The 17,441-nt window shown below is 63.0% G+C and overlaps 2 protein-coding genes across 10 annotated transcripts in view; one reads left to right on the top strand and one right to left on the bottom strand.

Moving 5' to 3' along the window:
* The window catches only part of FANCA (FA complementation group A), a 34,826-nt gene extending 30,567 nt beyond the window's left edge, over positions 1-4,259 (bottom strand). For 7 of the 9 annotated variants that reach the window (XR_007167566.2, XR_007167567.2, XM_048075131.2 and 4 more), the window contains exons 1-5: positions 4,199-4,259; positions 3,582-3,691; positions 2,591-2,663; positions 1,997-2,139; positions 1,381-1,476 (exon numbers count right to left, since the gene is read on the bottom strand). Coding sequence is in view for 6 of the 9 variants with exons in the window: in XM_048075131.2 (XP_047931088.1) it covers positions 1,381-1,476; positions 1,997-2,139; positions 2,591-2,663; positions 3,582-3,691; positions 4,199-4,241 (465 nt within the window). In the remaining 3 variants the exon portion in view is untranslated. The remainder of the gene's footprint in view (positions 1-1,380; positions 1,477-1,996; positions 2,140-2,590; positions 2,664-3,581; positions 3,692-4,198) is intronic. The other 2 variants (XR_010834397.1, XM_067004304.1) reach the window with 1 other exon arrangement.
* Positions 4,260-8,732: 4,473 nt separating this feature from the next.
* Positions 8,733-16,820, top strand: SPIRE2 (spire type actin nucleation factor 2). The gene is made up of 15 exons (XM_067004449.1): positions 8,733-8,974; positions 12,708-12,745; positions 13,035-13,394; positions 13,604-13,684; positions 13,763-13,927; positions 14,025-14,111; positions 14,233-14,356; positions 14,468-14,637; positions 14,741-14,903; positions 15,171-15,304; positions 15,448-15,582; positions 15,657-15,724; positions 15,846-15,873; positions 16,053-16,168; positions 16,270-16,820. The coding sequence occupies exons 1-15, from the start codon at positions 8,767-8,769 to the stop codon at positions 16,463-16,465; spliced, it is 2,073 nt and encodes a 690-aa protein (XP_066860550.1). The 5' UTR covers positions 8,733-8,766; the 3' UTR covers positions 16,466-16,820.
* The last annotated feature ends 621 nt before the right edge of the window (positions 16,821-17,441 follow it).

Genomic DNA, 17,441 nt, shown 5'->3' with positions numbered 1-17,441 from the left:
CTGTACGAGAGGACGGGCCCGTGGGCACGGAGGAAAACCAAGCACCACCTGAGCAGCCTTTGGGCACGCAAGGCATTCGGAAGACGAGTCCCACTAGCCTTCTGCAGCGACTAGTAGCTGCTTCTTAGCGTGACCCCCAACTCGCCCACATACTTTGTCTTCAACGGCCTAATCCTTTACTGTAATGATCTCAATTACATAGCAGCACTTGATCTCCATGTCTACCTGAGAACAGGGAGATTTTATCGGCCCATAAAATTCACAGGATTCTATTTTCAGCCCCTGGACGGATATTTGAGACTAGAGCATGCCTCTTTATCCAAGGAGATCAGTCTCTTCCTTCTTTCCCACCAGAGCAGCGAGCAACCAAAATTGCCCTGCTCACAAAAAGTCCTTAACTCTATTTAGAGCACCATTTATCTTCACAAAACAAACCACACAAATGAAATCGAGCCAACACATTTGTGAAGCAATGCAACCTGTTATCTGCTCTCATATTTCTCCCAAGCCATTCGCTGCACGAACTCACTTAGGCTTATCGCAATTCCCAGACAAACGGAGCAGAGAACCAGAACGCCGTAGACCCGCTGAGCACCGCTGGCGAAGTGCACGCAGGACTTCTGGGGCTGCGCCACCCCACAGCCAGCTGCGAGTCTGCACTGACCTGGGCAGCAAGCCTATGCACCACCTGATGGAGAGTTATCAGCGTATTTCATTGAAAACAGTAAGGAGTGAGGGTAAATAGGAGAGAAAATGATCCCTCCAAAGCTTGTATTAGCTGCAGTGTCACCTCGGACGAGTTTAATCCCACTACCCATGCCGTAACTCCAGATACCACATTTGCCATGCCCTTCCTTGCTTCCAAAAGCTACAGAAAACCAGCGGTGCTCAGTACGAACGGAAACGGATTAAAATCTCCTTCAGAGAGGCAACCTGCCTGCCTGGCTCCCCAAAAAGCTCGATCACCAAGACACTGTCAACTCTCTTTTGTGGCAGTTTCTCAGCAGAACTGCTCACACAGTTTTAATGACTCTTCCAAACCTCTATTAAGCCCTCGTCAAAAATAAAGCAAATCTTGCCAGAGAGGCAGTTAAGCCCCCAGTGACTGGGAGCTGTTGAACAGACAACAACAAACAAGCCCTCCGCTGTTTGAAACTCATGCTTTTGAAAGGTCAGAAAGACCACAGTCATTCTTAGGAGAAATTCAAGACGACAGTCGCCCACAACTGACACAGGGATAAGCAATAGCAAGACTACTGCAGATTACAAAAAACACCAAAGAAATCGGAATGCGGATCACAGCATCACTAGGCCAGGTTACAGTTCCACAGAGGAAACCTAAATGGCTTGTAACAGCAAGATTTCTTTGTGAGTTCTTACCTGCATTTTCCATATTTCTTGACAGAAGTGTGAGCGACTGAACACGTTGGTCACCAACAAATCCTTGACTGTTTGAAGCAAGCAAGACAGTCTCTTCTGGAATCACCCAAAAAAATAAGCAGAAATAATTTCCCTCGTAAATAACACATTCTTACAAAAATAACTTTTCTTTTTCCCTCTTGCTTTCTGTTTTTCAAAGACTTGAACGGTGGAGAGAATTCATGGGGAAGGCCCACACCTTTCATCTCAAGGCTGAGTCAAAGGCAGCCCAGCTGGCAGCACAGGCACCTGACAGCTACTCAGAGGCGATGTGAGCCAGCAGTCCTGGCGCAGGTTTTGTACAGAAGACCACCACCATACCTCGCTACGCTGCAAACTGAGAAGATTGATAAAGATGGAACTACGAATAAGAGAGACCAAACCACACCAGGGAACACACTAGAGGTGACAGCACAGGGCCTGCTTAGAGATACTCTAGTAACAGACAGGAAACTTCACTTCCAAGGTGTCAAAAAGTAGCTCCTTTCCTGTACAGAAGAGTGCCGTATTTCTACGAGCATTTCAGACACACAAATACTGGTTTCTTGATAAGCTAAATGTAAGGCTTTTTGCTTACTCTCTGGTCCAAGTTCAGCAGAGGTACTTGGGAGGGGCTTGCAGAAGGCTGACAGATCCGCTCGATGTTGGTAACAGCATTTTTGGCTGCCAAGACTGCTGCAGGGACACCCAATCTTGAGGCCTGTTCCTGCAGAACAGAGACTAAAACCAAAAACCCACAATGCAGAAACCTGACAGCACGCAATAAAAATCAATGTGTGAATACATGACTGCGAAGAGAGAAATCCCAGGTCTTAAAACTCCTTCCAGCACTGATATCATTTGTTGTACTGGGCAAGTCGTTTATATTTCCAAGCATCATTCCTTTACTGTACATAAGATGACGGCAGAAGAAAGAAATGGAAAATCCCTACTAAGTAGAATTTTGTATTTTAATCTTGCAAGACTCACAGGAACACTTGAAAATAATCAAAATATTCAAAAACCAGACCTTGCCGGGGGTGCCATTCCCTGGACAAGTAAGAAACAAGCAGCTGAATGGGAGACCAGGAACAGTGCAAAGGAAGTAAAATTGGGATTGCGTTTAACAGGCAGAAATTCATAAGTGAAGATCTTTTCCATGTCTGTCTCCAACCAACGTTCTTTTGCTCACCAATAAATGACTCTGACAATGCTTCCTGGTGCTCTTGGCCACTCTCTCCAACTGGCTTGACTAAATCTTCCACCTGCAAGCAAAACAGAAACATTAACAGTCTCGGATGTCTATTACACACTTTTACAAATATATTCCCTCTAAAGCATATTTAGCAGCTCTGGCATTCCATGGGGCTGGAGCAATTGAAATGAAATTAACACCATGCTCCTGCACAGTCACGGTAAACCATGGATTCTAAGGCACCTTGCAAGAGATATAAGTAAGTTCCTTCTATTCAGAGAAAGCGAGACGCAGGTCAGAGCTCCTTGTCCATAGTCACCCAACAGATCAGCACAAGAAGTCTTGTCCGTGCAGTCACAGTGTCATAAATATTTGATGAACATAGCAAAACTTTGCATCCTCTTATAGTTAAATCACCCCTCCCCTTATTATTTGTTTTTAAATAGACATATGTTCTCTAGAGAAAGAAACATTCTTGTGGCTGAACTATGGGAAGTATTGGAATGGCCAACTCCAGTGATCAAAACCAAAAACTTTCTCTAGTGTGGGAGGAGAAGGTAGAACACGGCCAAGACAGAATCTTGGCTTAAGCATGTATGCAGACAAATTGCACAGGTTTTCATAGACAGTCACGTTAGTCAGAAATGGTTGGTAATTCAGAGAAAACCTAATAGTCTCTCCAGCTTTTTTTTTTCCCTATATACACAAAAAGGCAATTCTGGCACTCAGACAGGTGCTGGATTTCCACTTGTCCATTTGTCCCATGCTTAACCATTTTTAGTCTATAACAATAACAAAAAAAAAAGAGGTCTAATTTCTGCAAAGCAAACCTCTAAGCTTCAGCTTACTTCCACAGTGCTGTTTTTTCCTTCTCATTTATCATGAAAAATGTGTTCCTGGGACATTCATTTTACAGCTGCCCTGGGAATGACCCTGATGGAAATCCCTCTCCAGCAGGCATCTACCAAGGTCCCTGTCCCGCTCCTACCTCCAGGAGGAGGTCGTTCAGGTTCTGATGGCGGTCCAGAAGCTGCAGAGCTGCTTCACGGAGCTCCGCTCCGCTCTCAAAGGTGCTTCTTCGTTTCCTGGCTCTCCCTGCTGAGAAGTTTGGGTTTATTTTAAAACCAAAGCGTGCTCTGGCCCCCGCTGACAGCCCCGCTGAGGCGATCTCCCTCTCTCACCCCGCTGCCCCACCACACAGGGCTGACAGAGCCAAGGGGGCCCTGCCCAGACCCTCAGCGGGCAGCAGCAGGACAGCAGCAAGGCACATAAATCCTGGGGCCTTCAACACATATTGGCATGAGGCGTCCAGTGCAGCCAAGGCTGCCAGGCACTGCCAGCCATCCGCCTTGGCCTTGCCCAAGCCAAATTGCACCAGACAGCTCCACCAGACGCCTCCACCTCAGGGCTCTGAGGCCGCCGGGCTCTGCGAGCAGCTCCTGAGGGGGGCAGGCAGCACCTGAGGGGCTGGGGGCACCCGAGGGGCTAGGACAGGGCTGCCTGGATCCCCAGGGAGCCCCAAACTAGAGGAAGGGCAAGCTGTCGGTCACAGAGGACACCCCCAGCCCTCCCCCGAGCGCCGGGACCGCCCCGGCCCGCACCCACCCAGCAGCGCCCTCAGCTCGCTCCCGCCCGCGCCCGCCATCATGGCGGCGCCCAGCCGCTGCCCGCCAAACCAACCCGCCCGCTCCGCACCGCCATTGGCCGCCCGCCGAGGCGCCTGCCTCCGCCTATTGGCTGGCAGAGGCGTGGTCCCGCCCTCCTGCCCGCCATCTTGGTAGTGGCGGCGGCAGGAGGCTGCCATGTTGGGGAGGGCGGGGTGGCGTGAGGTGGCGGGTCCCTTGGGGTCGTGTGTGTGGGACTGTCACTGCTGCCACCGGGTACCTGTGGCTGCCGAGGGTACGGAGCAGGAGGTGGCAGCTCACTGTGTGTGGAACAAAAGCAGCTCATTGTGTGTGGAACACAAGCACTGCCCGGGGAAGATGGAGATTCACCCTGGGGACTCGCCCGCTGCCTGCAGCCGTTCAGAGCCCCGTGCTGGAATCGGCCCTGGGAGGTTTTCATGGCAGCGCAGCCCCATGAGGGGCTGACCCCGCAGTCCTCACCACCAGAGCTGAAATCCCTTCCCGGCAGCGCTGGGGCTGCGGCCCTGTGCTCGCTGTGCCAACCCCAGCCCGCCGGCCTCTCCTTCCCACCGCCACAGTGCCAGGGAGGCTGCGGAAAGTGGCAGAACGTCTGTCCCCTGGCACGCTCCCGGCCAGGGAGGCCGTTCCCCTCCATGTGACAATCTAACAGTAAATTTCTCCCTTACCAACATCCCTGGCAGGTTGCTGCAGCCTCGCTGGTTTACCAGCCTGCGAAGAGCAGCTCTTGCTATATTTAATCCCTCAGCGCGCTATCTGTGAGGTATCCTGAGTCAACGCGGTCTGCTCAGAGGATTAGTTTTAATTAAAATATTAATGAAGAAGAATCTAGAAAGGAAATGGAGCTTTAACAAGCGCGCCGTGATTCAACATCGCTGCCTTTGCAGCGCCGTCATCCAGACCCTGCCGAGGCAGCGTCTCCGGCCAGGCTCTCCTCCCACACCAGGGCACATCCAGCTGCGCTGCTGGGCCACGTAGAGCTGCTGTGAGAGCAGGATCCGACCCGGGGACCTGCCTCTGTGCCTTTGCTCAGCTGCAGAGTGAGCAGCTTGGGGGCCTCGTGCCCACCCCTTGGTTGTGCCCCGGCAATGGGAAGGTGAAACCCAGTCATACCGGAGACCTCTGCGATAAAACTGACCCTGAAGGTGGGCAGCTTTGTTGAATCCAGCCCGATCTGTTCAGCATCACGCTTATGAGCCACGCTTGCCCAGAGGAACAGGCTCATCCATCTGCTCCTCGGTGGTGCCTGGGGACAGGGCTGGCCACCAGTGCTCACAGCCCCTGGCTGCTTTGATGAGGAGTGAGGATCGGGGTTCAGTGATGAGCTGGCATGGGAATTTTGGAGTGCCAGAATGCCTCAGAGCAGTCAGCAGCCCGCTACATCCTGCACCATCAGGAAATTGGGCAAAAACACCACTGCAAAGGGCCAAAGTGACAAGAAAGCCCCCCAAAAGGTGAGAGGAGGCGCAGCCAAGGGTTGTGCTTGAAGTGGCAACGCCAAGGAGCTCCCCTTGAGCTCAGGCATGTCCAAGTCCGGCCACATCCAAGGCCAGCACGCAGCACACCCCAAGAGCACACCACCTCGCCAAGCACTCGCCGCTTTCACGGTCCTGAGCTCAGTGCAGCAGTTAAAGAAGCTGAATACATGCATCCAGCCCCACGGGAGCTGTGCACCATCATCTCGACTTCCTGGGGCTGTTCAAGGAAATTTTTTTGCATACGACAAAGGAAACCCAGGCAGCGTATTACCTGAAAACAAACATCGTGCACAGCCCTGCTGCAGGCTGCCAGGGCACGGCTCTGCCCCACGTCCTGGCCCCGCCACGCTGCCGCTGGTCGCACTTCGACGCGCGGGGGGGTGGAAAGTGGGGAAATGTCACACTCCTGCAGTGATTTGCAACCTTTTCCCAACCTGTTCATTTTTTTTCCCCTATTTCTTTCATTTTTAATTAAATTTCCCCTATGCACATACATGCTTGGCTTTTGTTTGATTTTTTCCAAGGCGGTAGCTTTTAATTATATCTTGATTTCACGTTAATTACAGTTTTACCCAAAGCGAAGGGCTTTGCGCCTTATAATTCAAATGCGCTCCCACGAATCCTGCCGGCTGGGTTATCGCTGCCTCCAAAGGCCCGCGCCCGGCCCCGGCGGTGCCGCCCTGGCTGTGTCTGGAGGCAGCAGCAGGTCCCGGGGAGCAGGAGAGCCAGCAGCCGGCTCGGCCCCGCGTCGGGCAGCGTGCTTGGGTTTCCTCCTTCTGCCGTCGCTGCCAAAGCAGGCTACAAAGCCGGCTGATGACAGGGTGAATGTCACATTCAAATCGCACTCGTTTGAGCAGAAAGCGAGACGCAGACACGGCCATCACGGCCAAGATCTGCTGCATTTTCCTTCCCGATGCAGCTGGAGCTCCGTCCTGCCTCGGCTCCCCGTCCCCGTGGCTCCTGGGGCTTTGGGGCCGAGCCACAGGGGCAGTCGGGATGGCAGTGAGTGTGGTGGTCCCAGGGGGGTCAGACACCGCCGTACTCCCCAAACCCTGGCCCAGCTGATGGTGCATTTGGGCGATCCCACCAGTGCACAGATGATCTGCATCCATCCTCCTGCCTCCCCGGCCCCAGGGCACTGCAGCAGGCAGGGCTGCACCTCCCAGCCATGCCTTCCTCAACAACTCAGCTCTACCATTTCCTTCCCCAAAAGATGGAGCTGACGCTGCTCGGGGTCTCCAGGAGGGAATTCTCCCCTAGCTGGAAGCCTCTCGCTCAGCCAAGCCACGGCACTGTGGGCACAGTCCCAGCCGTGGTGTCCCGGGGCAGCCCTTTGGCCACGAGGGACAGACGGGTGTCCCCAGTGGCCCCAGTTTCTGCTCATGACTTAATGGAGCTGAGGTGGGTTTTATGCATCATGCAAACGGGGAGCTCATAATGACGAGCTTCATTTTGCTGCCTGACCTTTCACAGCAGGCCGTCCGCTCCCTGCTCTGCTGTGGGCACTGAGCTACGCCAGCCTCTGTGGGTGCCCCCCCCGCCATGCTCCCACGGGACATCGGCTCAGCGAGACACCCCAAGGCCCCACCTCGGTGCCTTCAGCTGGCTTCTGCTGCTCCTGGCCATGCCAAAACAGCAGTGCACCATGCCGCCGGCTGCTGGCGCGCTGCCTGCCTTTGCCCCCAGGCCTCTTCCAGAGGATGCAGCCCGCGGACACCCCAGGAACGCTGCCTCTGGTCCTCCCTGCCCTGGTGCTCGGGTCACTGGTTTTCAGCCCCAGCCCCATACGCTGGCGAGGTCTCTGCTCCTCCTCCACAGGCGATGCAGGGCTGCGCAGAGCCCACGGGGACACTTCCCCAGGAGACCTCCTGGCTCTGAGTGCTCCCAGGGACTCCCGGGGGGCTCCTTGTGTCCTTGCAGCCACCTTCCCAGCTCGCTGTGCATCGTGACGTGGGATGGCCCCCGCGGAGCTTGTGGCTTCCATGCCTCGGGTCTGAGGCTGTGCCCCGAGCCGTGGCCGTGCCTGACCTCTGAGGTGGCCACACCAGACCTTACAGGCAGCAGGAGCCGTACCACGCCATACAGCCCCGTGGTGGGGCTGTCCCACAGCTCTGCTCTGCACCCTGCACCCCGCTGTGGGCCCGCAGCCTGCGCAAAGCCACGTGCCCTGCACCCTGCACCCTTCACCATGCACCCCACCTGCACTCATGCACGCTGCACCCTACACCCCGTTGTGTCCTGCACCCCGTATGCAGCTGTGCCATGCACCCTGCGCCCAGCACCCAGTTGTGCCCTGCACCCTGCATGCAGCTGCCTGCTGTGCACCCTGCGCCCCGCACCGTGCATGCAACTGTGAGCTCTGCACTGTGCTGCGCACCCTGCGCCCCGCACCCTGCATGCCCCCTGCACCCAGCTGTGCCCCGATCCTGCATGGAGCTGCCTGCTGTGCACCCTGCGCCCCACACCCTGCATGCCCCCTGCACCCGGCTGTGCCCTACACCCTGCATGGAGCTGCATGCTGTGCACCCTGCGCCCCGCACCCTGCATGCAACGGTGTGCTCTGCACTGTGCTGTGCGCCCTGCACCCCGCACTCACCCTGCACCCCGCATGCTGCGCACCCCGCGTGCACCCCGCGCCCTTAACGCCCTGCGTGCACCGCACCCTGCGCCCCGCACCCGCTCGCGCGCTCCGCACCGCGCACCCTGCGCCCTTGCACCTTGCACGCACCCTGCGCCCAGCCCCGCCCCCAGCGCCCGCCCCTTGCACCCCGGCAGCTTGCGGGGCCGTGCCGAGCCGTGCTGCACCGAGCCGTGCTGCACCGAGCCGTGCTGCACCGAGCCGCGCCGAACCGAGCCCCCCCCCCGCTGCAGTGCGCGCCCCGGGCGGCGGCGGCGGCGGCGGCGGCGAGGGCGGAGCCGGGAGCGGGGGCGGCGCAGATCCGAGCCGAGCGGGGCCGGGCCGAGCCGCTCCCCCCCCCCCACGCCCCTCCCGCCCCGCCCGTGCGGCGGAGGTCGGCGGCGGCGGCGGCGGCGGCGGCGCGGGGATGGGGCGATGGCGCGGGCGGGCGGCGGGGCCCCGCGGGAGCTGTCCCTGGAGGAGGTGCTGAAGTGCTACGAGCAGCCGCTCAACGAGGAGCAGGCGTGGGCGCTCTGCTTCCAGGGCTGCCGCGCCGCCGCCGCCGCCCCCGCCGCGCCGCCCCGCACCGCCGACATCCGCCTCCGAGCCGACGGCAGCGTGGCGCTCCCCGCACCGCCGCCCGGTGAGAGGCACACGGGGGGGGGGAGCCCCGGGACCGGTAGGGGGTGCTGCGGGGCCGGGGGGGGGAGAGGAGCGCTCCGCTGGAACCGGGGGTTTGGGGGGGGGGGGGGGGACCGGGAGAGGTGAGGAGGAACCGGGGGGGGTGGTGGTGAGGGGGACGGCACCGCTGCGGGACCCGGTGGGCTCCGTGGGCAGCGGGGGGTGGGAAGGCACCGGGGGGTTGGGGGGCTGGCACCGGGTAAACCGGGACCAACAGGCCCCGGTGAGGCGGGGGGAGAAAGGGGGGCGCGCACCCCAAGCCTCAGTCCCGGCACCGGGTCGGTTCCAGCACCGGCACCGCGGGTACCGGCACCGGCAGCGGGTCGGTGGCTCGGGGCTCCAGGCCCGGTCCGGCACCGGCACCGGGGAGGAGGCTGCTGGGTGCCCCGTGAGGCCGGACGCGGCACAGGGTGTGCGTGGCACGGGGGGTAGGGGCGGTGGGGTGCGGGGTGCCCACGGTGCAGGGCCCGGGACACGGAGCCCTTCAGGGCAGGCAGGACACACGGCAGGGACGGACGTGGGGACACGCACCTGCACGCACACGGGCACCCGGCGCACACGCAGCACACCCACGGGATGGGATGCACGCTCGGACCCCACTCCCCCCCCCCCCCTCCCTGGGCACCCGGAAGGGGCATTTTGGGGCAGCACCGTCCCTGACCTTTGGACTCGTGGCCGTGCCCTCCCTGCGGGCGGTTGGCGCTGCTGGGCAGGGCCGGCTGTGTTTATGGTCTGTAATTAGGCCCCGCCGGGTGCCAGCAGCAACGCTGGGTGGCTCGGCGCGGGGCTGAGCACCGTGTGCCTAATGACTGAGCTGGGGCAGGGCTGAGCCCCCGCCTCGCCCCGCATGGGGACAGCGTGGGGACAGCCCCGCACCCAGCCCCGGACCAGCGGCCGCTGGCTCCCGCGTGCCCCAAGATGGATTTTGGTGCTTGGCGTTCGTGGGGTCTCCTGGGGGCATCGCGGCCCCTCAGGGACACTTCATTGTCACCCCGTGCCCTTGCTCACGGCCGGCTGAGGCTGCGGCACCGCCGGGCGTCCCCGCTGCTGGCAGCGGGCAGGGATGCTGCGGTGTCGCTGCGTGTCCTTGCTGCCAGCAGCCGGGCAGGGAAAATCCCAGGGGAACGGGGAATGAAGGGGGAGGGAGCCGGGCCCTTCGCTACTGCAGCCCGGCGCTCGAAGGGCTGCGGGTGAGTCCCAGCACTGCCGCAGGTAGGGCACGGGCACTGGCACGTGGCTTGGCAGCTGCTCCCAGGTGTGGGGCAGGAATGGGCCGGGTGAGCCGGCAGCAGCCGCCTGAGCAGCTCCAGGTCCCACGGGATGCCCGGCCCCAGCCCCAGCAGCCCGAGGGAGCAGCCGGCACGTGAGCGCTGCGCAAACACCTCCAAAGCGGCCCCGTTTGCCATGGCAGCAGCAGGCGCTGCCGTTCCAGGTGTGGCCGTCCCGCCACAGCCACGGGCACTTCGTCCCTGATTTGCATCCTGGAAAAGATTTTCTGTTTCCTCCCCGTGGCCGGCTCGGCCGGCTCCTCTGCCAGCATGCGGGATGTGATGCCATCCCCTGCAGGGCCGCTGGCGGGGCTTAGGGACGGACACAGAATCCCACGGTATGTGATGTGGTCCAGCTGGGGCACGGGGTCCCGTGGGACACGTTCCCGTCCCAGCTGGCCTCACCCTGCCCCGTGGGTGCTGGGCTGGGCGCCTGGCCACGGCCGGCACGTGGCCTGAGCCACCTCTCCCCCGGGCTGCTGCATTGATCAGCTAAATGGAGAGGTAATGGACACGGGGGATGGCCTGCGCTCTCCCGGGCCCGGGAAGTGGCTCTGCTCTGCAGCTGCTGCTGGGGAAAGACGAGCCGGGGGTATCTGGGCACTCACCTCCCTCGGGGTCGGTGCAAAAGCCTCTGCTGCTGCACGTCCCGTGGCTGCCGTGCTCCCCAGGAGGGTCTGAGCTGCCCGTGAGGCTGTGGCCTGGACTTGTGCATGTGTGCGTGCACAGGGCTGGTGTGTGTGCACAGTGCCCGTGAGTGTGCACAGGGCTTGTGAGTGTGCACGGGGCTGTTGTGTATGCGCATGGAGCTTGTGTGTGCACAGGGCTTGTGTATGCGTGGTGCCGTGTGTGCGCACAGTGCTGTGTGTGTGCACAGTGCCTGTGTGTGTGCACAGTGCTGTGTGTGTGTACAGTGCTGTGTGCACAGTGCCGTGTGTGTGCGCAGTGCCGTGTGTGTGCACAGTGCTGTGTGTGTGCACAGTGCTGTGTGTGTGTACAGTGCTGTGTGCACAGTGCCGTGTGTGTGCGCAGTGCTGTGTGTGTGCACAGTGCTGTGTGTGTGCACAGTGCCCGTGTGTGTGCACAGTGCTGTGTGTGCACAGTGCCGTGTGTGCACAGTGCCGTGTGTGCACAGTGCTGTGTGTGTGCACAGTGCCGTGTGTGTGCATAGTGCTGCGTGTGTGCACAGTGCTGTGTGTGTGCACAGTGCCCGTGTGTGTGCGCAGTGCTGTGTGTGTGCACAGTGCCCGTGTGTGTGCACAGTGCCCGTGTGTGTGCACAGTGCTGTGTGTGCACAGTGCCGTGTGTGCACAGTGCCGTGTGTGCACAGTGCTGTGTGTGTGCACAGTGCCGTGTGTGTGCATAGTGCTGCGTGTGTGCACAGTGCTGTGTGTGTGCACAGTGCCCGTGTGTGTGCACAGTGCTGTGTGTGTGCATAGTGCTGCGTGTGTGCACAGTGCTGTGTGTGTGCACAGTGCCGTGTGTGTGCACAGTGCCCGTGTGTGTGCACAGTGCCCGTGTGTGTGCGCAGTGCTGTGTGTGTGCACAGTGCCCGTGTGTGTGCACAGTGCCCGTGTGTGTGCACAGTGCTGTGTGTGCACAGTGCCGTGTGTGCACAGTGCCGTGTGTGCACAGTGCTGTGTGTGTGCACAGTGCCGTGTGTGTGCATAGTGCTGCGTGTGTGCACAGTGCTGTGTGTGTGCACAGTGCCCGTGTGTGTGCACAGTGCTGTGTGTGTGCATAGTGCTGCGTGTGTGCACAGTGCTGTGTGTGTGCACAGTGCCGTGTGTGTGCACAGTGCCCGTGTGTGTGCACAGTGCTGTGTGTGTGCACAGTGCTGTGTGTGCACAGTGCCGTGTGTGTGCACAGTGCCGTGTGTGTGCATAGTGCTGTGTGCACAGTGCTGTGTGTGTGCACAGTGCCTGTGTGTGTGCACAGTGCCGTGTGTGTGCACAGCACTCCAGCCGTGCTGCCTCTGCAGTGAAAGGAGCGCCGTTAGCGCCGTCAGCTGAGCGCAGCCCGTCACCGCACCGCGCCGCACACGGGGCCGCGCTCTGTGGGTGCTCTGCTGGTTCCTGCTGCACGCCGCCAGCCAGCACCCACAGCCCTGGGCCATGCAGGCGGCATCGCCCCATGGGTGCAGAGCACTCTGCTCCCCTGGCCCCGGCGCTAATGGGGTGATGCTGCCACCCAACATGCCGCCCAACGTGCCACCTCTCCCTCCCGGCTCCAGCTGTTGGCAGGCAGGGCATCGGCTGGTGCTGAGGGCCAGGGCAGAGGGCTCAGCACCCTGAGGCTGCGCCAACCATGGGGCCAGCTCGGGATGGGGGCGGGGGTCCCAGCTCAGGTGCGGTGGGGAGCTCGAGGTGACGTGGGGCGAGCCCCAGCCTGGGAGCCCCGCAGTGACTGAGCCTTCCTCTCCCCCAGAGCTGCCCCTGCTGCTGACACCCGCCGCTGAAGCACAGGTACGTGGGGGCCCGGGGCGCTCGCCAGGCCCTGCATCTCCTCGCTGGCCCCAGCAGGGTGAGCTGGCCGTCTGCCGCCGCTCCCCGTCGGTGCCACGGCTCGGCCATGCCTCCCCTTTGCGCCTGCCCTCCCGCGGGCACCCGCTCCCCTTGCCCTGCGGTAATGGGGTCTGGGGTGCACCGGGGGGGCGAGACCCAGCCCCGGCAGATGGGGTGTCCTGCGCAGGGGCTCGGTGGCACGGGCGATGCCGGGGCTGGCGGTGGCACAGGCGATGCCATCTCCTTGCAGATGGTGCAGTCCTTGGGCTTCGCCATCTACCGGGCGCTGGACTGGGGGCTGGACGAGAACGAGGAGCGGGAGCTGAGCCCGCAGCTGGAGCAGCTCATCGACCTGATGACCAACAGCGACTCGGAGGACAGCGGCTGCGGCACGGCCGATGAGGGCTATGGGGGGCAGGAGGAGGAGGAGGAGGGCGGCGAGGGGCCGCCGCGGGCCGTGCGCACCTTCGGGCAGGCCATGCGGTGCTGCGCCGCGCGCCTCGCCGACCCCGCCGAAGCCCAGGCTCACTACCAGGCCGTGTGCCGGGCTCTCTTTGCCGAGACCGTGGAGCTCAAAGCTTTCCTGGCCAAGATCCGCGACGCCAAGGAGGTGAGCGCCGGCAGGGAACTCCCCCAAAATGCTGGGGTGAGCACGGTGCTTTGCTGCTGCCTGCCCACAGAACCGGGGAGGTGCCGGTGCTGCCGTGCACGGGGCTGTGCCAACCTGGGGGCTGCGTGCCGGGCACCCCTTGTGCTGGGCGCTCTGGTGGGGTGACGGCATCCCCGTGCTGGGGTGACGGTGTCCCTGTGCCGTGGCAGATGCTGCAGAAGCTGAATGAGGATGAGGAAGCGGAGGAGAGGCCGTCGGCAGAGCTGGGCAGCCTGCGCAACACAGACTGGGTACGGTGGTGTGGCAGGAGCTGCAGTGGGTGCCGGGGCCGCGGTGGGGCTAGTGCTGACCCCCCGAACTCCTGCCAGGCCCGGCTGTGGGTGCAGCTGATGCGGGAGCTGCGGCACGGCGTGAAGCTGAAGAAGGTGCAGGAGAAGCAGTTCAACCCGCTGCCCACCGAGTACCAGCTCACCCCCTTCGAGATGCTCATGCAGGACATCCGTGCGCGCAACTACAAGCTCCGCAAGGTCATGGTGAGCGCAGCTGGGATGTCCCCACGCCCTGCCAGGTGCTGTGCCGTGGGCAAGCCCTGGCACTGACGCTGCCCGCGGCCCCTCTGCCCTCTCCCAGGTGGATGGCGACATCCCACCCCGGGTGAAGAAGGACGCCCACGAGCTCATCCTGGACTTCATCCGCTCCCGGCCCCCACTCAAGCAGGTGGGTGCCAGACCCACGGTGCCACAGTGCCCCCGTGGCCGGCAGCACCCAGGCTGGGCTCCCCATGAGCCCCGAGGGACCCCGGCTCCAAGCTGCAGCACCCCGGCTCTGCGTCCCCCAGGCGTCAGAGCGGCGGCTGCGGCCCCTGCCCCAGAAGCAGAGGACACTGCACGAGAAGATTTTGGAGGAGATCAAGCAGGAGAGGAAGCTCCGGCCCGTAGAGACGCAGTACCGGGGCCAGAAAGGTACCGGCAGCGCCTCCCTTGTGCTGCGGGCGATGCTCTGGAGCTGTGGCAGGTCCCCAGTGCCCCATCAGGTCCCCACACAGAGGCACTGAGCTCCGGCCCCATCTGCAGGCTACAGCTCCCTGCCCTGCATCCCCCACGCCTGCTCCAGCCACCTCACCTCCAGCTCCTGCATCGACCTCTCCGCGCCAGAGGCCAGCACCGCGCCACCGCGCCCACGGCCCCGCGTCCTGCTCAAGGCGCCCACGCTGGCTGAGATGGAGGAGATGAACATCTCCGAGGCAAGAGAGGGCATGCGGTGGGGACGCTGTGGGGCACGTGCCAGGAGGGCAGAGGACGGGGGCACGGGGTTCTCTGTGTGACGCCGTCCCCGTGGCCTTGCAGGAGGAGGACTCGCCGGGTACGGAGCCCGGCTTGGGGCTACCCATGAAGCGGGACCGCTCCTTCTCGGAGCAGGACCTGGCCCAGTTCCAGAGCGAGCTCAGCGGTGGCCAGGCTGTGCCCGAGGTGCTGGGGCCGCTGGAGCCCGAGCCCCGGCCCCGCTCAGGTACCTGCACCCCGCGGCCACCCCAAAAGCCCAGCCCTGCACAGGGGCCTCCATCCCACGGTGCCCGTGCGCTGCCCATCGGGGCGGTCAGTGCCCCCAGCCCCACCACAGCCCACTCCATACACCGCGTGCCCTGTGGCACCCCTGTCCCCATGTCACCAAGGGTGGCTCTGCCGTGCCCTCCAGCAGGCGCCTGCTGGAGGGGTCGCGTGCGGCAGCGTGTCCTTAGTGTCTCTCCCGTGTCCTCACTGTGTCCCTCCCGTGCAGGCTCGGTCCCCGCCAGCTACCACCCGGTGCCGTACGGCTCTGCGCCGCCCCGTGCTGCCCTGGGCTCCGTGGAGGAGAGGCCGGAGGACGGCTCCAGCGCTGCCCCCAGCAGCAGCTCCAAGCACCTCTGGCTGGTGGGTGCCCACAGCAGGGACAGCGAGGCTGGGGCCGCGAGCACAGCCCGGCACGGGGTGCACACTGCATGGGGACCCCATGGGGCACGCCACACTGGGCGCCCTGTGCCCGTGCCAGGGTGACAGCCCCTCTCTGCCCGCAGGAGTTCAGCCACCCCGTGGAGAGCCTGGCCCTCACGGTGGAGGAGATGATCAACGTGCGCAGGGTGCTGGTCAAGGCGGAGATGGAGAAGTTCCAGCAGAGCAAGGAGCTCTACAACAGCCTGAAGAAGGGGAAGGTGGGAGCTGGGGCTGGAGGGGCCGGGCTGCCCCATCACTGCCCCCCTGGTGCTCACCCTGCCTGTGCCCGCAGGTCTGCTGCTGCTGCCGCACCAAGTTCCCCCTCTTCTCCTGGCCCTCAGCCTGCCTCTTCTGCAAGCGGTGAGCGCCGTGCCATGCCGTGCCGTGCCGTGCCGTGCCGTGCCGCACCACAGTGCTGGGAGGGTGGCGGGAGGGTGCCGCGGTGCTGGCCTTGCTCAGCAGCCTCTCTCCATGTCCCCAGGTCTGTCTGCACCTCCTGCAGCCTGAAGGTAAGGGACCTGCCCGGGTCAGTGCCACCAGCCCCTGTCCCCGTCCCTGTCCTCTCGGTAGGGGTGATGCCAGGACAGAGGCACCGGGCATGGCTGGCTGGGCTGAGCCCACACAGCTGGGCCCTAGGGCAGAGGGGGCACCCATGGGTGCTGTCCCTGACGCCTGCACGCCCCGGCAGATGAAGATGCCTTCCAAGAAGCTGGCTCACATCCCCGTCTACGCACTGGGCTTCGAGAGCCTCCCGGGATCACTGCTGGCCAAAGCCCTGCCGCTGCGCAGGAGGGAAACCTTCCAGTGAGTCCCGTACCCCACGAGGGCCCCGCGCCCTCCGCTGCCTTCCTCCCGGCCTCCTCCTCCTCCCCGGCTGGGGCTGACGGCGCGCTCTGTGCCCACAGCTCGCTGCCGGGCCCGGGCTGGCGCCGCGTGGAAGAGGAATTCCCCCACATCTACGCCCAGGGCTCCGTCCTGCGCGACGTCTGCAGCGACTGCACCGGCTTCGTCACCGACGTCATCTGCTCCAGCCGCCGCAGCGTGGCCGTCCTCAACGCCGCGCCGCGCCGCGCCGCCCGCTGCGAGTCCTGGTACAAGTGAGGGCCCGGCGCCGGCCCCGCCGGGATGTACATATATACATAGACGGATACACACAGCCTCTATATTTATATACCTGACGGACCAGGGGGGCGCGGGGCCAGCGGCAGGCCGGCTCCGTGTCTCCCAGCCCACGTCCCCGCGGGAGCCTCCTGTCCCCGCCGCTGAGGGGACGCTGGCACGGCCCTTTGGGGACGGGGACCCTCGGGGATGGGCCCCCCCCGGGGCACCCTCAGCCCCCCCAGCCCCGCTCCGGTGCCAAGGCCTGGTGGGGCTGGGACGCCTTACGGCCCCGCGGCTCTCTGTACATAGCGGCCCCTGGCTAATAAACCATCCCGGGCTGCCCCTCGGGGCCACAGCGGCGGCTCCTGTGCTGGGGGGCTCGGGGGGGGGGGGGGTCGGGAAGCGGGGTGCTGGGGGGATGTGGGGCTGTCCCCGTGTCCTGTGGCCTCAAAGCTGGCCGTCCCACGGCCCCACTCCGCACCGCCACGGCCCCGTGGGTCCCGGGGCAGCCCTGGCTGGGGCGGCTGCCCCCCCGCCATGCTCAGCACCCCGCGGGACGGGCTGTGGACCCCGGGGGCACCGTGGGGAAGTCCCCCTGCCCCTTCCCACAGCCCAATCCCCCATCCCCAGACACCCCCATGTCTCCAGACACCCCCATCCCCAGACATCCCTGTCCCCAGACACCCCCATCCCCAAACACCCCCATGTCCCCAGACACCCCCCCGTCCCCAGACACCCCCATCCCCAGACATCCCTGTCCCCAGACACCCCTGTCCCTGGACACCCCCATCCCCAGACACCCCTGTCCCCAGACACCCCCCCATGTGTGTATGTGTGTCCCAGCCCCGTGCCCCCCCACGTCCCGGGGCTCCCCATTGCCGCCCCCCCCCCGCAGACACCATGGAACAGCAGCGCCCCCCCCCCCCCCCCCGGGACATATTTCACGCTGGGGCTGCGCGGGGGGGGCGCGAAACAA

This window comes from Anser cygnoides, chromosome 12 (genome assembly GCF_040182565.1).
Source record: "Anser cygnoides isolate HZ-2024a breed goose chromosome 12, Taihu_goose_T2T_genome, whole genome shotgun sequence".
Lineage (NCBI taxonomy): Eukaryota > Metazoa > Chordata > Aves > Anseriformes > Anatidae > Anser > Anser cygnoides.
The sequence above is the reverse complement of the archived record's forward strand: the minus strand, read 5'-3'. Positions and strand labels throughout refer to the sequence as shown.